The following is a 20,005-nucleotide window of genomic DNA, read 5'->3' as shown; positions in this document are numbered from 1 at the left end:
GCTGGACTTGATGATCTTGAGGATCTTCTCCAGCCTGATGTTACAGTTTAATTGTCTCGGAACTTGTCCCCAAGCCTGTTTGCCCACTCACTTCAGAGGATAGTCAGAAACTAGAGCAGTGTTAGAGACTGCTGCCTAAGGCAGGCAAGCACAGCTTCAGCTGAGTGTTCCTGGATGGCACAAAACAAATAGGCTGCCCAAAGTGACTCCTGATCAGATGCAGGTTCTGTCAGTCACCAGGAGGACCAGCACTGATGAGAAACCTCTGGGCCTCCTGGGCTGGGCTGCCAAGCTGCCCACTGATCAGGGCTAACAGGGCAGGTCTGTGATAGTCACCACGCTGCTGGAGCTGAGGTTCCTGGGGCAGGTTCAGCACCCTCCCTAGGCCTCAAGCATCACTCCAGCTGCCCCCAGCAGCTCTCCCCACCTCACCTGTGTCCCAGTGAAGCCACCAAGGCTCTGCTGAAAGCTGAGGGACAACCAAGTTCTGCTGCAAGTTTCAAGATGAGCTTTATTTTACAGGAGGTGCTCACCCAGGATGCAGGGGTTACATCACTCAGGCTCCTTCCTAAGTTCATCTCCTTCTGTGGCACACGTTCTCACAGCCAAGTGTTTGCTGGTGGCTGACACCAGTCCAAAAGATCACTGCCCAGCTGGGAATATGAGTACTGATGTCAGTGGAAGGTGCTTCCCAGATCCATTTCTCTTGTGGGGTCAGCAGAGTAACACTCCTGACTCAGCTCAGACAGCAGAACACTGTCCTATCCAGGGTGCTTTAGAACAGATGCCAACTGTCTGGCATCCTCCAAATGAGCAGAATTGCCAAAGCAATTCCCCTCCTTTCACTTGGGTGCTGCACTTCGGTTCCTGAGCATTTACTTAACATCTGCACATTCATCATCTTTGTCCTACTCAGTGACACTGCCACAGGACACAGCTGCAACTGCTCTGGATCCAGCTCTGTCACAGGTGACCTTGCAGGAGGAGCTGTAACAAAGGCACTCCGGCTCCTCTTCAGGAAACTCTGCTGACATCTGCCCTGGGGAAGCTGGCTTGCTCCAAGAACATTTTCCCTGGTAAATCCTTGCCAGCCTGCCGTGAAGCTTTTGCCTTCTCTGTCTTCTGGTGATGAGTTTTGACAAACCTCAGCAGGTTGACGACAGCAGCTGGTGTGATCCCAGGGATGCGGCTGACCGCCCCGATCTGCGGGTGGAAACACCAACAGGTTAACCAAAAGCAAGCCTGCACGCTGCAGCTCAGGAGAAATGCCATCCAAACCTGCGGGCACTCCTTGCCCTGACCCTCCTCGTGTCCCTTGGGAAGACAGGGCAGGGATTTCACTGCTGCTTCAACCCTGCTGTGGGCCAACATCTTACCGTCTGGGGACGGTTCGAGTCCAGCTTCTCCCGCACCTCTGCCGAGAGCGACGCATCAATGGCAAAGTAATCCAAGTCCTCTGGCAGCTGGAGGGCTTCATCACGACGGACTTCTTCTATTTCCTGCTGCTGACTGGCCACACACCACTCGTAAGCAGCTGGGATGGAAGGTCAGGGAACAAGCAGATCAGATATGGATGCCCACCCGCAACAACAGGTCACTCGTGGGATGTTCTTGCAAATAGAATGACGTCCGAGGTGGGCAGAAGCTCCTCAGCAGATCTGCAGCCTCACAAAGAGCCTAACCCACATCATTACTCTGGGAGAAGTTCACACTCTAATTTGTTGTAGGAATTAAAGACAGAGGGGTCTTGGCTTTTGGCTTCTCCCCTCATCCCAGCAACAAATGGTCTGACAGAGCAATAAGGAGAAAGGCAGCAGTGAACACAAGGAGATGATCTCACCCCACAAAGTGGAACACAGGAGCAGACACAGGGCTCTGGCCTGTGGTAAAATGTGTGTGTCTCATTTCACTAAGCAGCAACATCAAACCCCAGTGGAGCAGCTCAGCCCTTACAAAATGCAGATCCCACCACTAAGAGATCCTAACTCTTGTACTCTACCTTCTATTTTCAGTCTCTCTGCCAGTTCTCTCCACTGAGCAAGCTTTGCCAGGGGCTCTGGGACAGCCCTTGCCAGAACATCCATGCTGGCCTCTGGATATTGAAGGATGTCAAAGGCACTGTGGGAAACAAGAATAAGGTTTCGTGGCAGGTAGGAGTCACTTGTGTCAGGAAGATTCACATCTGTACCCTGCTCAAACCAGAAAATACCTCAGCACAGGCCAGGACTGCAGAGCCAAGCTCGCCTCCCAGCTACCTCCTCAGTACACTGAGGAGCTGCCTAACTCTTGAAACTCATGAAAAATGAAGACCAAGATAGAAGGGACAGGTAAGGGCTTCACAGAGAAGCTTTCACACAGGCCAAGTCAGCCAGGTCTTAGTCACGGAGTTAAAACAAAGGTGAGGTAAAGGATGGGTAAGAGAAGCTGTGTACAAGAGCAGCTACCATCTGCCACTGAGCCTGGAACTAACTGCCTCTTGATCAGGCACTTGGTGACACTCTCAGTAAGGACAGCAAGGACTGACTGGGCCACTGCAATACCCCTTGCTTTGGGAGCCTACATCAGCAGCAGGCAATGTGGCACAGTTAAAACACCAATTTCACACTTATTCTGCAGGCAGACATCAGTTGCCTGCTGCCTGAAGCTCATACAGCTGGAATGTTGGGAGTACTCTCCAATATCTTGGAGTTGCTCTCCACAACTCATTGAAAGGAGCTGGGGGTTGGCCTCCTCTCCCAGGTAACTATAACAGGATGAGAAGACACAGCCTCGAGTTGCATCGGGGAGGTTTGAGTTGGAGATTAGGTAAACTTTCTTTCCTGCAAGAGTGGTCAGGCACTGGAACAGGCTGCCCAGGGAGGTGGTGGAGTCACCACCACCCCTGGAGGTGTTCAAGAAACCTGTGGACAGGGTACTAGGGACACAGTTCACTGGGCACAATGGTTGGACTTGGCACTGGAGGTCTTTTCCAACCTTAACAATGGTGTGGTTGTACTGACAGCTTCAGGAAAGACAGGTGAACACTGTGAAACCACTAACCAGATGTGCTGATGCAGGTGCAGGTCAGAGCAGAAAGCTCCAGCTGCAACCTTTACCTGGCAGGCGACCTTCGACTGCTGCTGATAGGAACTTCTGGTATTAAGTGAGCCCATTTGGAGATGCTGAACTGAATAGACTTCAGCGTTGCAATTCCATCCTCTAAGGCATCTCTCATCTTAACTGCTTGTTGATGTCGCTGCTGGGACACACACCCAGCCTCTTCGAAGCCTGCGAAGACAAAGGCAAAGGCGCATCAGACCAAGGTCTGCCCCCAGGCAGGGCTGCCGGCTGCACCGCAGGAGAATACCTCTGTGGGTGAGCCTGGCGTCAGCGTTGTCAGGCCGCAGGGACATGCGGAACTCCACGCGGCTGGTGAACATCCGATAGGGCTCGCTGGTGCCCAGCGTGGTGAGGTCATCGATCAGGACACCCACGTAGCCTTCGGTGCGGCTGACGAGGAAAGGGGGCTTGCCCCGAGCCCGCAGGCAAGCGTTGATGCCAGCAATCACACCCTGGGCAGGCAGAAAGCAGAACAGAAGCCCTGCGTCGGTCTCCTCCTGGATAAAAGAGCCGCACCTCTGCCCCCAGAACGCAGCCTGCAGCACTGCCCGCGCTGGGCATCTCAGCAGCTTCTTCCTTGCCACACCAGCGCCTGAAGGGCTCCTCGGCCCCTGCTGGCGGCACTGCAGGCAATTCCCACAGCTTTTCAGCTGCACCCGTTGCACAGCCTCTGTGCTCAGGTGTTTGGCAGTGCTTCCAGTGACTTCTGCTACTGCGATCTCAACTACAGCAACCGCAGATACCTCTGTACAGGTCTGGGGTAGAGGTGAGCCATAAAGGTCAGAACACCTCTTCTCAGTGGCGTCTTGTGATAGGACAAGGGGCAACAGATACAAACTGGAACACAGGAAGCTCCACCTCAACATGAGGAAAAGCTTCTTTACTGTGAGGGAGCCAGGGCACTGGAGCAGGCTGCCCAGAGAGGCTGTGAGGTCTCCTGCTCTAGAGACTTTCAAGACGCACCTGGAAGCATTCCCATGTGGCCTGCCCTACGTGATCCTGCTCTGGCAGAGAGTTGGACTCATAGAAATCATAGAATCAAGCAGGTTGGAAGAGACCTCCAAGCTCATCCAGTCCAACCTAGCACCCAGCCCTGGCCAAGCAACCAGACCATGGCACTAAGTGCCCCAGCCAGGCTTGGCTTCAACACCTCAGGGATGGTGACTCCACCACCTCCCTGGGCAGCCCATTCCAATGCCAATCACTCTCTCTGACAACAACTTCCTCCTAACATCCAGCCTAGACCTCCCCTGACACAGCTTGAGACTGTGTCCCCTCGTTCTGAGAAGACACCAAACCCACCTGTCTACAACCCCCTTTCAGGTAGTTGTAGACTCAATTGATCTCTGGAGGTCCCTTCCAACCCCTACCACTCTATGATTCTATGATCTCACCAGCAGAGTGTGTGCCAAGGGCTAAGGCTAGGCAATACTCCTTTCCCCAGAGCTGGGGACACACGATGGCATTCACCCACCTGGGCTGCAGCTTCCTCGTAGCCTGTGGTGCCATTTACTTGGCCTGCAAAGAAGAGGCACTGGACGAGGCGAGACTCGAGGGACGCAGTCAGCTGTCGGGGATCTAAATAATCATACTGCACCCCATAGCCTGTGACAAACAGCAAGAGAGGCCTCGTGGGAGGGATTGCAAAGGTCCCTGTCTGTCAGCAGCTTGTCAGCTGGGGCAGAACTACTCAGGCTGTCAACTTTCATTTAGGATTGAAAAAACAACCAAAAGGAAAAGCTCCCTGCATCCTTGTTTCCTATGCCCATTGCTTTGCTATGCCTAAATAAACCCAGTTCCTCATCAACTGGTAGCCAGCGTGACAAAGAGACTTAAAACCATTCACTCCCCTCACCTGGTTGGAGTATCTTGGCTTTTTCCAAGCCTGGGATGGACTTGATCACCTGCTCCTGCAGCTCAGGTGGCAGTGTCATCGACATGCCCTGGGGGTAAATGACATTGGACTCCAAGCCCTCGGGCTCCAGCCACACCTGATGCTGTCGGTCTGGGAAGCGCAGCACCTTGGATTCGAGGGAAGGGCAGTACCTGCAGCAGGAAAGGGCTGTGAGGAGCACCGCATGCCACGCATTAAAAGTGACTTTCTGGGAGGAAAGCAGGAGAGAAGCAGTTTCAGACAGTAAGTCCATGCGACTGAGGGTTTGGAGTGCAGACACATCCTCACCTGGGGCCTCTCGTGGTCTCCCTCACGTGGTTGTTGAGGTGGAGGTTATCACGGATGATCTGCTGGGCTTTGAGGGTAGTGCGAGTCAAGTAGCAGGACAGCTGAGCTTCTGGCTGAAAGAGACCAAGGCTTACTTTGCAGTAATCCACTCACAGCACTGGACTCCTGCTGAACTCTACTTGAGAATCTCTGAGAGCTCTTCTGTGACGGCTGGGTCACTTCTGACAGAGCAGGAGCAGTCAGAGAGCTTCAACATGCCCTAAAGCAGGCCAAGGAGAGAACAGAATCTGGGAGTCAAGAATCCTAGTTCTAGGCTGTGCTTCTAATTACATCAATGAAGCCCACCTGAGGTGGACCACAGCAGACCACCAGACTGGTGTAGTCTTCAGTTCACTCCCATAAGAGAGGGAGCTGAAGGTAAAACTATGGAAACTTGGGGGAAAGCCCTAGCAATAAGCATGGAGACAGGACTGCTCTCCCCAGGTTCAGATAGCAAAGCAAAGGGCCTGTCAGATGCTCTCTGTCCTTTCATGGCCTTTGCCTTTCCTTCTCCAAGCCCTCCCTAAGCAGATGCTTTTATTTTCCTCTTAAGATGACACAAATCAACCACAGGATTTCAAAGCTCTCAACTAAGAGGTGCAAGGTAACAGCCAATCAAAGAGTCTGGGTAAGAAAAACCCCAAGAAATCTCTCAGAACTCTGCAATTAACATGGACAATTCCAGACTTGGAAAAAAATAATCTGCCAGAAAAAAATAATCCACCATATAAAGTATTTCACTGATTTTCCTCAGAACAGGAATAATCATAGAATGGCCTCAGTTGGAAGGCACCTCCAAAGCTCATCCAGGTCCTCTGCACTAAGCAGGGACATCCTCAATTAGATCAGGTTGCCCAGAGCCCTGTCGAGCTTGAGTATGTCCAGGGATGGGACCTCAACTACCTCCCTGGGCAACCTGTTCCAGTGTTCCACTAATAATGTTGCTACTTTTGCTCCCATCCTATATCCTCTGGTTCAAATTAGCTCCCAGTACTTACTTTTGTGCTGCTTAACTCCATTATGTATGGACACCACTTGTTTTCCAGTATTTCCATTGGAAAAGTGAGTTTCTTCTGCTTTTCAGTTACTGTTAACACCCAGCTCTGAGGTCTGTGGGTAACTCTATCCCCTTCTAGCCAACACTATTAATGAGCTCTAATTTCAACCTTTTAACCTTATTCTAGAGTTGGGGTAACCAGCAAGAGTATCACAAACATCCACAGCAGAGGTCCAAGAGTGTTTTGTAAACCACCTCTGTAACCAGCAGGCAAAGAACACTACCACAATGTCACCTTTCACACCATTCTGACTCTAAAAGCAAAGAAAGGTTGGTTCTTGAGTTGAGAAGGGAGACCAAAAACATGCTTCCTTTCAGAAGGGAAGAAGCCATCCAGAGTAACAGAATCACAGAATGTTAGAGGTTGGAAGGGACCTCCAGAGATCACCCAGTCCAACCCCTCTGCCAAGGCAGGGTGCCCTAGGGTAGCTCACACAGGAATGCAACCAGGTGGGGGTTGAAAGTCTGCAGAGGAGACTCCACAGCCTCTCTGGGCAGCCTGCTCCAGGGCTTTGTCACCCTCACTGTAAAGAAGTTTCTCCTCATGTTGAGGTGAAACCTTCTCTGTTCCAGTTTGTATCCATTGCTCCTTGGCTTATTGCTGCTGACCACTGAAAAGAGCTTGGTCCCGGCCACTTGACACCCACCCCTCAGGTATATATAGACAGGTCCTCAGAAACACAACATTTCCCAGTATAAGGACAGCCCAGCTCCCTTTCCCAACTGGACACTTTCCTGGCCCACCTCCCTGGCTGACTCCAAGCATGATGTTCCCAGAGCTCACCTTGATCCACACAGCCTTGCTGAGAAAGCTGAAGGGCACGGGCGGGTTGTCAGCAGTACGCTCCTCCAGACCCCTGAAGTCAATCGTGTCCTTGGCCAGCCGGGGGGGAGTCCCAGTCTTCAGCCTGCCCATGGCAAACCCCAGTCTCTCCAGAGTCTGAGCCAGGCCGATGGCAGGCTGGTCCCCCAGGCGCCCCGCCGGGCGCGTCTCCAGGCCGATGAGCACCGTGCCCCTCAGAAAGGTACCGGTGGTCAGGACAACGCTCCCAGCGTGTACGGTGCTCCCATCCCCTGGAACGGCAAGAGTGCCTGATGAGGAGCAGCTGAAGGACCTGGGGCTGTTTAGTCTGCAGAAGAGAGGGCTGGGAGGGGATTTAGTCAATGTTTATAACTATCTGAGGGTTGAGGGACAGGCTCTGCTCACTTACTCCTTGGGACAGGACAAGGAGCAATGGGTGTAAGCTGCAGCTCAGGTTCCAGCTCAACACAAGGGGGAACTTCTTTACTATAAGGGTCCCAGAGCACTGGAACAGGCTGCCCAGAGGTTGTGTAGTCTCCTTTTCTGAAGACTTTCGAGGCCTGTCTGGATGTGTTCCTGTGTGCCCTGAGCTAGATGGTATGGTCCTGCTCTGGCAGGGGGGTTGGACTCAATGGTCCATTTGGGTCCCTTCCCACCCCTGACATCTTTCAATCCTGTGCAGAGATGCAGGTGCTTTAGGGTGGACAAGAGCCTGCAACTGAGATGTTTCTGTCTGAGACATATCTGACTGTGCTCCCTCAGGACTTCTCCAGCTTTCATTAGTTCACAAAAAACACCTTTCAGTAATCATGGCATTAACAGTAACAGCTCCAACAAACAGCACGGTCTTAGTCCTGAACTCTTCTTAGTCCTAAGCATGGGGCAGGTGACAATAAATGGGGTGGGAGTGTTGATCTGCTTGTGGGTAGGAAGGCTCTCCAGAGGGATTTGGGCTGGCTGGACAGATGAGCTCTCTCCAGAAGGATCTGGGCTGGCTGGACAGATGAGCTGAAGTCAACCATAATGTGCTCAGGTGTGACTGTGCCCCTCACCAGTGCTGAGAGCACAGCTTGATTATTTGGTTCAGTTTTGAGGCCCTCATTACAAGGAGGATACTAAGATGCTGAAGCAGGTCCAAAGAAGGGCAATAAAGCTGGTGAAAGGACTGGAGAACAGGGCTTATGATGAGCAGCTGAAGGGACTGGGGTTCTTTAGTCTGAAGAAAAAGGGGCTGAGGGAAGACCTCATTGCTCTTTACAACTCCCTGAAAGGAGGCTGGAGTGAGGTGGGAGTTAGTTTCCCTAGGATCAAGTGATATAGAGAGAAAATGGCCTCAAGTTACACCAGGGGAGGTTTAGATTGGAGATTAGGAAAAATGTCTTTCCTGCAAGAGTGGTCAGGCAGTGGCAGTGGCTGCCCAGGGAGGTGGTGGAGTCACCATCATTGGAGGTGAAAGAAACATGTATATATGGCACTATGGGATGTGGTTGAATGGTGATGGTAGGCTGATGATTGGTGTTGATGATCTTAGTTTTCCAACAGAAAACAATGATTCTGTGTTAACCCTAACACAGAAAACTCACTCCTGGGAAACACTCCTAAACAAGCCTTTATTTTGGAAAGTTTGTCTGCTGAAACAACAAAGCAGGACTCTGCTAGGAGCAAGTCACCAGTGCCCTGCAATGCTGACAGCAGCAAGTGCCATTTACCAAAGAAACTCCAATTGCAGCCTGGAATTCAGTATCAGTAGCCTGACAACAATTAAATGGGTGAAACCTCCCCAAATCCCTCCAATCCAAGTGATGTTTTCCATTGTATGACACAGACTAACAGACTTTAGTTCCTACTTGGCCTAAATCACACTTGGCTGATTCAGCTTTCTCAGTGATGCACCAGAAACATTCACCCCAAAGGCTGCTCTTGGCACAGAGCACCTGAAGGTGCTCACTGAGTTAGCAGAACATACCCAGGATGACTCCTGCGGCTCGGCACTTCCCAGCACGGTCTGTTTCTGGCTCTGTCAAGAGCAGATCCTCCACAGACGCCTCACGGACTGTCAGCAGTGGTGTGTTCAGGATTTCCCTCTGTCATGAAAGGAGTTACTGCAAAAATCTAGGAAGTTACGAGACACATGGGCAGCCCCAAACCCTGCTGGCTTACAGAGCATGTACTGCTCTGCTCTCCTCCCCTTCCCATTCCTGCCAGGCCACTTGCAGACACTCAGGTATTGTACAAGCTTGAGCTACCAAGCAGAATTTCTCGTTCACAGAGAGTTTCAACTCAGAAGAGACTATTTGGTCATGAAGCCTGACTTAGAGAATCACAGAACTGTTGAGGTTGGAAGAGAGCTTCGAGATCCCCACATCCAAATGCTTGCCTACAGCTCCCAATCTTATGGCTACTGCAAACCCGGTCCCACTACACCATGCCACTCAGCACCACAGCCAAGTAACTTGCAAACACCTCCACGGATGGTGAGGGCCCCACCTCTCTGTGCAGCCTCTTCCATTGCTTGATAACTCTCTCTGTGAGGACATTTTGTACGATATGCTGGTGAGTTTTTCAAACTCTGCTGAGCCCCAACAGCTTGAAAGGAGAAGGCTGGAGACAGGCAGGTGTTGGCCTCTTTTCCCTGGTAACAAGTGATGACAAGAGGACATGACTTCCAGTTGCACCAGAAGGCTTTAGGTTGGCTATTAGAAGAAACTTCTGGACTGAAAGGGTTCTCAAAGACTGGAAAGGGCTCCTCAGGGAGGTGGCTGAATCCCCATGCCTGAAAATGCTGTGGTCCTGAGGGGCATGGTGTAGCACCAGACTTGGTAAGTTACACATTGGTTGGACTTGATGACTTTGGAGGATTTTCCCAACCAAAACGATTCTGTGATTCTAACTTAGGCTGCACTAAAGTACCAAACAGAGAGGTACAGAAAGCTTAGACAGGAAAATAGGAACAAACCAACCCACTCCATGCTCTGTAGTTCTTCCTAAATACATCCCATTGGATCAATTCATTCCAATGCTCCAGGCAGAGCCACACACTGAGAACTCCCTGGAAGCAAACCCGAGTTTCCAAACTCCTCACTGCTCTTGGCTTTCTCTTAACCCCTCCCTGCTGCCATTAGCAGCAGCTGCCCCTTTGGCCGGACTCTGCGTGTGGCTGTGCCTACACACGGTGAGTGCCTCCTTCGGGAGGGCAATTCCGGGACCACCCCCCAGCTCTTCAGCTGCCCGGCCGCAGCTGGGCTCCCACAGGCAGGTCCTGTCCCCCAAGACCACCAAGCCAAGTTTCGCTTGTGACCGTCCCTGCGAAAGGCAAGCGGAGGCTCAGGGACCGCTCGCCTCGGCCCCGCCGCTCTCACCTGCATCTCCTCCTTGTAGCGGCCGCGGTCGATCTGGGCGCGGAGGCCCCAGACGGCCGGGCCCTTGCAGCGGTTCAACACTTTGTAGTGCACCCCGGAGCGGTCGCAGAGGCGGCCACACAGCCCGTCCAGCGCGTCCACTTCCCTCATGAGATGCCCCTTCCCGATGCCGCCGAAGGAAGGGTTGCAGGACATCTCCCCTAAGCACGGGACACAGGGACACCCGCTCACCACCGCCGCCCCAGTCTCCCACGACCTCCACGGCTTCAGGCCACTGCCCACAGCGGGCAGAAGCGCGGCCAGGCCGGTTTCCCGCGGCAGCTCCCTCCCTCCGTGCCCGGCCACGACTCAGGTACCCCGCAGGAGTTACCGATGGTGCCGATCCTGTGCGTGAGCAGCAGCGTGCGAGCCCCGCCGCGAGCGGCCGCCGCCGCCGCCTCTGTCCCTGCATGTCCCCCACCGATCACCACCACCTCGTACCGCTGGGCCACCGCCCCGACCTCGCCGACCGCCCGGCGGTGCCTGGGCCGCTGAACCGGGGGCAGCGCCAAGCGGCACCAGCTGCTCCGCACCAACATGCCGGCAGCGTCGGACGGCCCCGCGGCGGAAGCGGAAGAGCGAGGCGGGGACACCGCAGCCTCCGTCGGTCGGGGGCGGGAGAGGCGCAGCCGCTTTTCCGAGCAGCGGCTGCCTGTCAAGCACCGCCGCGCAGGGCAGCCCCGCCCGTCCCGCTGCCGAGGCACAGCCCCATCAGCGCTGCTCGTCCTGCCGCCGAATCACAGAATGAACTCGGTTGGATCATCGAGTCCAATCTATCACCCAACTCCTCTAACTAACCCATGGCACCAAGTGCCTCATCCAGCCTCCTTTTAAACCCCTCCAGGGATGGGCACTCCACCACCTCCCCGGGCAGCCCATTCCAATGGGCAATCACTCTTTCCATGAAGAATTTCTTCCTAATGTCCAGCCGAAACCTGCTCTAGCGCAGTTTGAGACTCTCTCCGCTTGTTCTGTCATTGGGTGTCCGTGAGAAGAGACCGACCGCCTGGCTACAACCTCATTTCAGGTAGCTGCAGAGATCAACGAGGTCTGCCCTGAGCCTCCTCCAGGCTGGACGCTCCCAGCTCCCTCAGCCTTTCCTCACAGGGCTGTGCCTTGATGCCCTTCTTTGGACACGTCCAAGCACCAGTCTTAAGTTGAGGGGCCCAGAACTGGACACAGTACTCAAGGTGTGGCCTGACCAGCGCCGAGCACAGGTGCGGCCGTCGGGGAGCGGGAAGCCGCGCCCAGGTGATTGGCGGCTGCTGGGCAGGCAGGTTCCGGGGCGGCCCGGCCCGGCCGTCGCCGTGCGAGTTTTCCCGCGCACAGGTCATCAGGTAGAGCTAGGTAGAGGCGGGCAGCGCAGCACAGAGCAGCCGTCTCGGTTCTCCCCGCGGACAGCAGTCGTTTCGGTTTCGGTGAGGGCGCGCTGCCTGAAGAGGAACTCGTCTGAGAGCAGAGGCGGGAAATCTATCCCCGTGGTGCCGCGTTAGCACGGATTGGAAGCCATGAACGGGGCCGGTGGCAGAGGGGAGCGCGGCAGGCGCAGGGCGCGGCCCACAGCTCCGCGGGGACGGGGGACAGCGAGGGCCGCAGCCCGCAGCCCATCACAGGCCCGCAGCGCAGGCGGCAGCAGCCCGGCTGGCGCCGCGACCCTCCAGGCGCCGCAGAGGGGCAGAGACACTGTCAGGGGCAGAGACACTGTCAGGAGCAGCCGCCCGGCGCGGCGAGTTTCCACCATCAGAAGTCCGCCGACAGACCCGGCAACGAGCGGTGGAAGGGCGCCTGCGGCTCCCCGGGGCAGGGCGCCTGCGGCTCCCCGGGGCAGGGCACCTGCCACCAGAGCCCCGACGGCGCAGAGGCGAGCGGCGATGCCCGATGGGGCGGCCGCTACCTCTGCAACCGTTCCCCGCTCGCTGTCGGCAGCTGGAGCCCTAGGCCTCCGGAAGGTGTTGCAGCGGCTCGCCCTGGGCCGCCAAGACGTGTCCGAAGCGTCACGGTTGGTGAATCAGCTCACCCCGAAGCTAACCGAAGCCATTCGCAGGCAGGGCGGCATCTTCAGCTTCATCGAGCAAAAGAACGCCGGCAGCTACTATGAGCGCGTCAAGGTGGGTTGTGGGCTCGCCGAGCGGGACGGCCGCTGTCCGGGCCCCGGCAGTGTCTCCCCTGCCCCAGGCTGCGAGAGCAGGGCCGGGCTGGGCTCCAGGCTGCTGCGGTCGCGGCGGCAGGTGGAGCCCGGCAGCCCTGCCGGCTTCGCCTTCTGCTGCCCTGCGCACACCAGGTGCGAGCCGGCCCGTCCCTACGGGGAAAGTCCGGCCTCACTGCTGCGGTAATCAGCGGCAGTCCCTTAGGAAACAGCTGAGTGCCTGAAGGCTGAAGTGACGCAGGTTTAGTAAGAGCCGCTGCCTGAGCGGGACCCGCGTTAAAGCCGCAGCAAGCCCAGTGCCAGCGAAGGGGGAGCGGCCAGCTGCCCGTTCCTAGCTCCTAGGCTTCCCCAAAAGCAGGCACAATAGCAGTGCCTCAGTTTTGTGGTCGAACTCCATCTGAAAGACAGTCAAACGTGGGTACAATGTAAAGAAAAACACCTCAACACCCCCCACTACCCCCACCCCCCGCAAAATGAAAGCCAGTTTCAGCATCGCAATGATTTGCTTCGGGTGACCTGCTCCAGCCAGGAGGGTTGGACTGGATGATCTTCAGAGGTCCCTCCCAACCCCTACCATTCTGTCATTCTATGATGCAATTTTTCTTCCTCACAGCTGATTCCTGTGTGTGAGAGGATGACTAAGATCTGTATGCTTTACTAGAAATAGCTTCAGTGTCAAAACTCTTAAAAATTAGGAAGTTCGAAAGCCCAGGAGTTAACTGGTAGCAGTAACTTGCTCTTCTCCACTTGAATGCACAGCAATCTTGTAATACAGATCCACAAGGATAAGCTAGCATTTTCCACCAGACATGGGAAATGCACCAGAGCAGTCATAGATAAAACCATGAGCATGAAAGCCTACAGAGAATAAAACCCCAGTTGCAGATTGACTGTTGCATTCTTGTACTCTGCAGGTATCTGAACCAAATGAGTTTGACATCATGTTTGTGATACCTGTGCCACTTGGAGTGAGACTTCAGCTGGACCAAAGTGATGACACTGGAGCCTACTACTACCTAAGTTTAAAAAGAAATCCAAAAGAAAAGTATCTGTCCAAGTATTTAGATGAAGATCAAAAATTATCAGCCTCCAAAATGCTTGATGAACTAAGGGATATTATTAAACGAGAAGTTAGCAGCATTCCAGGTAAGCACTGGTTGAGCAAGCTTCACCTAGTAGCGCTAACTCTCCAGTTACTGCCTTGTTAATAACCTGGTTTCTCCCTCCAGTCAACTGTCTCTGTGGCAAGGTAGCTATAAGAGAAGACCCTCCTGTGCCCCTATCTCAAGTTTGCTCTTGTACTGAGAGCCATCCCAAATAGATGGAAGTTAACAATGTGATGTGATTAAGCTTTTGCTCCTCTTTCTGTATGGAAATCATGACTGTAAGGAGGTCTGGCCCACACCTGGTGCTTCATGCTCGACCTGTGTATTTGGAAGCTAGTGGCTGCATACAAAGAGCCATGTGCTGAGCTGGCAGCCAAAGAAAGAGCTTTCATTGATACCTACAGCCTTTAAAGTGAGCCAGTATTTTATGCCAGGCTATGCAGAAATCAGCTTTCAGGCTGCTCTTTCTCTCATAAGCCTTCAGAAATGTTGTGGCCCAATCTCTTTGGTTTCCATGTCTGCAAAGAGTGAAGCAGCTGTTTGCAGAGCATCAGCCTTATTTCTGAGTCTGCAGCCACGGAACATCAAGCAAGGAGCAGTTCCAGCAGAGCTGCCTCTTTCAAACAGCCTCTCAAGAGGCCTTCCTCAGGTTTTATGTAAAATCCACAGCCTGTAGGCATTTACTGTGACTACTTTTAAATGCCTCTGAAAACTTGCATTATTTGTAAACAAAGAAGTTTTAATACATAAATACAGACCCAAATCAATTTCTTCTTTGTTACTAGATGTAACTGTGAAAAGGAAGAGGCCTGGAAGCCCTGCAATAACTCTCCTGATCACAAATCCACCATCAGAAATCTCGGTGGACATCATCTTGACTCTGAGAGTTCAGCAGAGTTGGCCGTCCAGCACACAGGGTGGCCTCAAAATTGAGAATTGGCTGGGAGGAAAAGTCAAGAAAGATTACAGAAAAGAACCACTTTATTTAGTAGCCAAACAAAACAAAAAAGAAAAGGTTCTAAAAGGTATGTTAAATATAGGCAAGTTATGAAATATCTTCTCTACAACTTGATCACTTACAAATGCTATGAAGAAGGCATTGAGATGCTTTCAGAATTCTGTCTTCAAGGTACAGATCTATACCCTGGGTCTATCCAGATGAATGGAGAGTGAAATCCCTCTTTAAAAACATCAGACTTGTGATGGTGCTTTTCCTGTACTTAAACCTAAAGATGAAACTGCTTTGCCAGGCATGCACTGACCATTCCCAAGTCTGACACCGGCATTGTCAGACACAGGGATACAGATTTGCCTTGTGCTAAACTCTAACAGCAACATTCAGTCCTTTACTTTCTAAGAATAAAGAGATGTCCAAAAAGGGAGAGAACAGCCCAGGCAGTGAGACTGCACACACACAGATACTTCTGCAGGAAGTAAACTCATTACTTCTCTAGCAGGATATATTATTTCTCTCTGAACCCTTCTATGGCTACTACAGGTATTCCTTTTTCCTCCAGACCACTGTCACACCAAGCCAGTAGTTTGTAGGAATACCACAGCTCACCATGGTGTTATGAGAACTGATGATGTAACCTAAAGGAACTCAGGCAAATGAGATTGTTGAGGTGTTTTTGCCCTTTTTTTGTATTAGCACATCCACCTCAACAGCAAAGAAAGTGTTGCTGCTCTACTGGGTGAGCTCTTCCAATGGAAATTCAATGCCGAGAGTAGCAAGCAAACAGGCAAGGGCAACAAGCCTACATCACATATGGAGAAGAGAGGTTTCTGGGGGGGCTTTGTCAATTGTTGCCTTTAAAAAACATTACCAGAACAACAAAAATGAACGCTTTAGAATAGTTATCTAACCCCAGACAAAATCACTAGCCCAGTACTTGGGCAAAGAAACTTAATGCTGTTTGAATTAAAACAGCTGCAAGCACTGGACCAAGCTCCCCGTGGCAGAATCCCCATCCCTGGAGGTGTTTAAAAGACAGAGATGTGGTGCTGGGGGATGTGGTTTAGCACCAGTCTTGCTGGAGTTAGAGAACAGTTGGACTCAATGCTCCTGGAGGCCTTGTGCAACCAAAATCACTCCATAAATCTATTCTGGTGGTTCTACTTGTACAAAGAAACTGAAACCACCAAAGATTTTGGAATTCAAGGCCAGAATGGTGAGGCAGCAAGGCTGATAAGGCAGGAATTCCAAGGCAGTATATTACTATGAGCAGTTTCATTCCTCAAATCATGTTCAACAAATGCAGCAAAGTTCAGACTTAAGATTAATGTTAAAGCAAATCCAAGCGTAGTTAACTCTATGGCAAAGCATCCAACAAATTCACTATGTCCTGTGTAAGCAACATTCCCGTTGTGTTTGGGTGGGCAGCTGAGGCAGAACTGGACTAGGCTTTAATTTTTTTAGTTAGAGCTGTGTAACAATTGAACAATGTTGTACTCCAGGAAACACTTGGCGACTCTCTTTCTCCCACCTTGAGAAGCGGATGATGAACAACCATGGCAACACAAGGACCTGTTGTGAAGCTAATGGAGAAAAGTGCTGCAGGTCAGTATTTCCTGTCAATATTTGATTTGAAGCCTGGGTGAGGCAGAGCTAAGCACTGCACAGGGCTGCTCCAGGCTGACATTTCAGAATGTTAAGCAGGGAATGCTCCCTGCCAGTTTGCTGATGATCCAAAGCTGGGAGGAGTGCTGCCCTTCAGAGAGATCTGGGCAGACTTGAGAGTTGGGCAGAGTGAACCTGTTCAAGTTCAACGAAGGTGAGTGTAGATTAGCTTCATGGAGCAACCAGGAGCAGTGTTGAAAAGCAAGTCCACCACGAGCCAACATGTGTGCTCTCATGGTCAATAAAGCCATTTGTCTTCTGGGGTACATTAAGAGTGTGGTCAGCAGCTGGAGGAAGATTCTCCTCCTCTACTCTGCCCTGGTGAGGCCACACTTCTTGTATTGTGTCCAGTTCTGGGCTCCCCAGTTCAGGTGGGACAGGTATCTAGCGAAGAGAGTCCAAGAGAGCTACAGGGATGATGAGGGGACTGGAACATCTCTCCTAAGAGGAGAGGCTGAGAGACCTGAGCCTTTTTAGCATGGAGGAGACTGAGGGGATGTCATCAATGCTGTTCAGTATCTAAAGGGCAGTAGTCAAGAAGATGAGGCTGGGCTCTTACCGGTAGCACCCAGTGATAGGCCAAACAGCATTGGCCACAAACCACTACACAGAAGGCTGAACTTGAACTTAAGGAAAAACTCCTTTCCTGTGAGGGTTCTGGGGCACTGGAGCAGCTTCCCAGACAGGTTGTGGAGTCTCCTTCTTTGGAGACTTTAAATCTAAACTTGACTGGACACATTCCTGTGGAGCCTTCTCTATGTAAACCTGCATTAGCAGGGAGGTTGGACTCACTGTAAATCCAAGTAAAAAGAACTGCTTTAATCTTAAGCAGTGCTCTAAGTTCCTGTTATGTCTGCATCTGGGAGACTGTCTTGCATAAGCACACTGCTGCCCAGCACTGTATTGTTTTGTGTGCTGTGGCCAGCAAGTCAAAATGTTACTTGCACAGAAACTTGAAGTAGAAATCCTTTGCTGACAGAATCTGCCCTCAAGTGCAGTAGTTCTAAGGTTAGCCACCCTCTTGCTGCACTTACTTTCAGATTTTAGTCAAAATATCACAGTATCACCAAGGTTGGAAGAGACCTAATAGATCATTAAGTCAAACCCTTTACCACAGAGCTCAAGGCTAGACCATGGCACCAAGTGCCACGTCCAATCCTGCCTTGAACAGCCCCAGGGACAGCGACTCCACCACCTCCCCGGGCAGCCCATTCCAGTGTCCAATGACTCTCTCAGTGAAGAACTTTCTCCTCACCTCAAGCCGAAATATCCCCTGGCATAGCTTGAGGCTGTGTCCTCTTGTTCTGGTGCTGGCCACCTGAGAGAAGAGAGCAACCTCCTCTTGGCTACAACCTCCCCTCAGGTAGTTGTAGACAGCAATAAGGTCTCCCCTGAGCCTCCTCTTCTCCAGGCTAAACAATCCCAGCTTGGAGCCCAGCACAAAAGGACATGGGGATGTTGATTGACAGATAGCTGAACATAAGCCAGCAGTGTGCTTAGGTAGCCAAGGCGGCCAACAACATTCTGGCCTGGATCAGGAGTTTTGTTATCAGCAGGACTAGGAAGTGATTGTGTCCTTGTACTCAGCACTGGTGAGACCACACCTTGAGTAGTGGATTCAGTTTTGGGCCCCTCAGTTTAAGAAAGGCTTTGAGGGTCTGGAGTGTGTTCTGAGAAGGCCAATAAAGCTGATGTAGGGTCTGGAGAACAGGGCTGGTGAGAGCAGCAGAGGAAACTGAGGCTGTTAACCTGGAGGAGGCTGAGGGGAAAGCTTCTCACTCTCTACCTCTCCCTGCAAGGAGGATGGCACACGATGAGGGTCTTCTCCCTAGTACTGGGAGAAAGAATGAGGAGAAACAGCTTTAGGGTGCACTAGGGGAGATGTAGGTTGGACATCAGGGGAAACATCTTCCCTGAAAGGGTTCTCAGAGACTGGTTGAACCCCCATCCCTGGTGGTGTTTTGAAAGAGGCAGAGATGTGGTGCTGAGGGACATAGTTGAGCACCACCCTTGGCAGTTACAGAACAGTGGGACTCTTATAATGTCGAAGGTCTTATCTAAGCAAAGACTCTGTGCTTCCTGAAAATGTTATTTCAATTAGCATAAGAACATAGTTACTGCTATCAACCAATGTGCACTTAAATGCCTAAAATGCATATTTAGAGCCATGAAGTACCTAATAAATTCTCTTTTTAAACAGGAAAGCTTGTCTTAAGCTTCTGAAGTATCTTCTAGAGAGACTTAAAATGAAATATCCAAAAAAGCTGGAAAAAATCTGTTCTTACCATATCAAAACTGCTTTTTTCCACTCGTGTGTCACATGGCCCAATGACACAAGCTGGCCCATGGGAGACCTGGAGCAGTGCTTTCAGAGGTTCCTGAAAAAATTCCTGGATTTCTTGCAAAAGTCTCACCTGCCACACTTTTTTATTCCCCAATACAACTTGCTTGGCCCAGAGGATAAAGCAAGCAGCAACTTCCTTTCAAGTCAAATACACTACGAATGGAACAATGGATTCCCAATATTTCAGGAGACATCTTAAAAATGTTTACAGGAGCTCTCTAGACCTGCAGGTCTGCTTATTTAAAACCAGAACTTCTGCATCTTAAGTTATTCCTCAGCAGTCTGATGCTGCAGAATGGAAAAAAGAATAAAATCAAGAACAGTAAGACAAAGCTGCATAAAGAGGAAAGTTTACTGAGAAGGGAGGCTCCTGCTTGGGTCTCTTGCTGCTCTTCCTGCTGTTCCTCATGCCTGGAGGGGTTGGCTCCCCACCACCCTGCTGCTCCTGAGGACTGCTTTTCCTTTTACTGTGACTGCTTTACAATTGCTGGCTCAGGTACAACTTTGCTTATTTATATTTGCATTGGTCTTATTTTCTTCTATATTAAGTATATTTCCTGGTACTAATGTGGTGCAGGTGGTAAGTACATGGCATTTGGGAAGTGCTGTGCTGGAACTAAATACACCTTTTGCTTTTTCTTAAAGCAGCCATGGGAAGTTTGTATTTTTAGTCTACAGTTTGAAGGCAAAATAACCTCCAAACTTAAATAATTCCAAGATTTCCCCTCAATTTGTGAGCAAAGAGGGAAGGCCAGAACAAGATGCAGAGAATACTTTTTACTGAAGTATTCTCACCTCACTAGATTCAGTTTATTGTTTTGGCATTTTGTTGTGTGACAGATGAGTAAACCCAAGCTCTGACCAAACAGCAAATGAAAGAACAATTCCTTCCCAGATGGCTTCCAGAGAGTGAAAACATATCCCATTATCATTAGAAATACACGTGACAGATCCTGGCATCCAGACTTAAATCAACTTTCACAGAAAGAAACAAAAACAGATCTTCAGATGTATTTTTTCTTTATGATTTTGTGAACATCACTCTAGCAAACTCTCTTTTACTTTCTTAGGCTAGAAAATGGCATTTAGAAGAACAAGAGTAGAAACTGGTGGTTTTTTTCCCCCCCTCAGTTCAGCTTTAAAAAAAACCACAACAAACCAACCAAAAACAAACACCAGGAGTCAAAAGCAAACAAAACCCCAACCTGCTTC

The 20,005-nt window shown here is 51.3% G+C and overlaps 2 protein-coding genes across 2 annotated transcripts; one reads left to right on the top strand and one right to left on the bottom strand.

The window, feature by feature from the left end:
- Positions 1-491: 491 nt before the first annotated feature.
- MTO1 (mitochondrial tRNA translation optimization 1) lies at positions 492-11,192 on the bottom strand. Its single transcript, XM_064164211.1, has 12 exons — positions 10,909-11,192; positions 10,539-10,738; positions 9,146-9,263; positions 7,162-7,451; positions 5,282-5,394; positions 4,955-5,145; positions 4,574-4,704; positions 3,347-3,551; positions 3,096-3,267; positions 2,000-2,118; positions 1,377-1,534; positions 492-1,203 (listed from the first exon to the last, which is right to left on the bottom strand). The coding sequence occupies exons 1-12, from the start codon at positions 11,114-11,116 to the stop codon at positions 1,015-1,017; spliced, it is 2,094 nt and encodes a 697-aa protein (XP_064020281.1). The 5' UTR covers positions 11,117-11,192; the 3' UTR covers positions 492-1,014.
- Positions 11,193-11,795: 603 nt separating this feature from the next.
- On the top strand, positions 11,796-19,992 carry LOC135186494 (cyclic GMP-AMP synthase-like). The gene is made up of 5 exons (XM_064164208.1): positions 11,796-12,685; positions 13,638-13,869; positions 14,615-14,854; positions 16,287-16,389; positions 18,650-19,992. Exons 1-5 carry the CDS (start codon positions 12,086-12,088, stop codon positions 18,990-18,992), a joined length of 1,518 nt encoding a protein of 505 aa, XP_064020278.1. The 5' UTR covers positions 11,796-12,085; the 3' UTR covers positions 18,993-19,992.
- Positions 19,993-20,005: the final 13 nt, after the last annotated feature.

Source organism: Pogoniulus pusillus, chromosome 25 (genome assembly GCF_015220805.1).
Source record: "Pogoniulus pusillus isolate bPogPus1 chromosome 25, bPogPus1.pri, whole genome shotgun sequence".
Taxonomy (NCBI): domain Eukaryota; kingdom Metazoa; phylum Chordata; class Aves; order Piciformes; family Lybiidae; genus Pogoniulus; species Pogoniulus pusillus.
Note: the sequence above shows the minus strand (reverse complement) of the source record. Positions and strands in the feature narration are given on the sequence as shown.

Excerpts from the sequence above, each read along its gene's own strand:
- MTO1 (XM_064164211.1), bottom strand. The coding sequence starts at position 11,116 with ATGTTGGTGCGGAGCAGCTGGTGCCGCTTGGCGCTGCCCCCGGTTCAG. Across the intron at positions 9,264-10,538 it reads GCTACAAGGAGGAGATGCAG|AGGGAAATCCTGAACACACC; the intron begins GTGAGAGCGGCG and ends CTTTCATGACAG. Across the intron at positions 5,395-7,161 it reads GCAAGGCTGTGTGGATCAAG|CCAGAAGCTCAGCTGTCCTG; the intron begins GTGAGCTCTGGG and ends GGTCTCTTTCAG.
- LOC135186494 (XM_064164208.1), top strand. The coding sequence starts at position 12,086 with ATGAACGGGGCCGGTGGCAGAGGGGAGCGCGGCAGGCGCAGGGCGCGG. Across the intron at positions 12,686-13,637 it reads GCTACTATGAGCGCGTCAAG|GTATCTGAACCAAATGAGTT; the intron begins GTGGGTTGTGGG and ends TGTACTCTGCAG. Across the intron at positions 16,390-18,649 it reads AATGGAGAAAAGTGCTGCAG|GAAAGCTTGTCTTAAGCTTC; the intron begins GTCAGTATTTCC and ends CTTTTTAAACAG.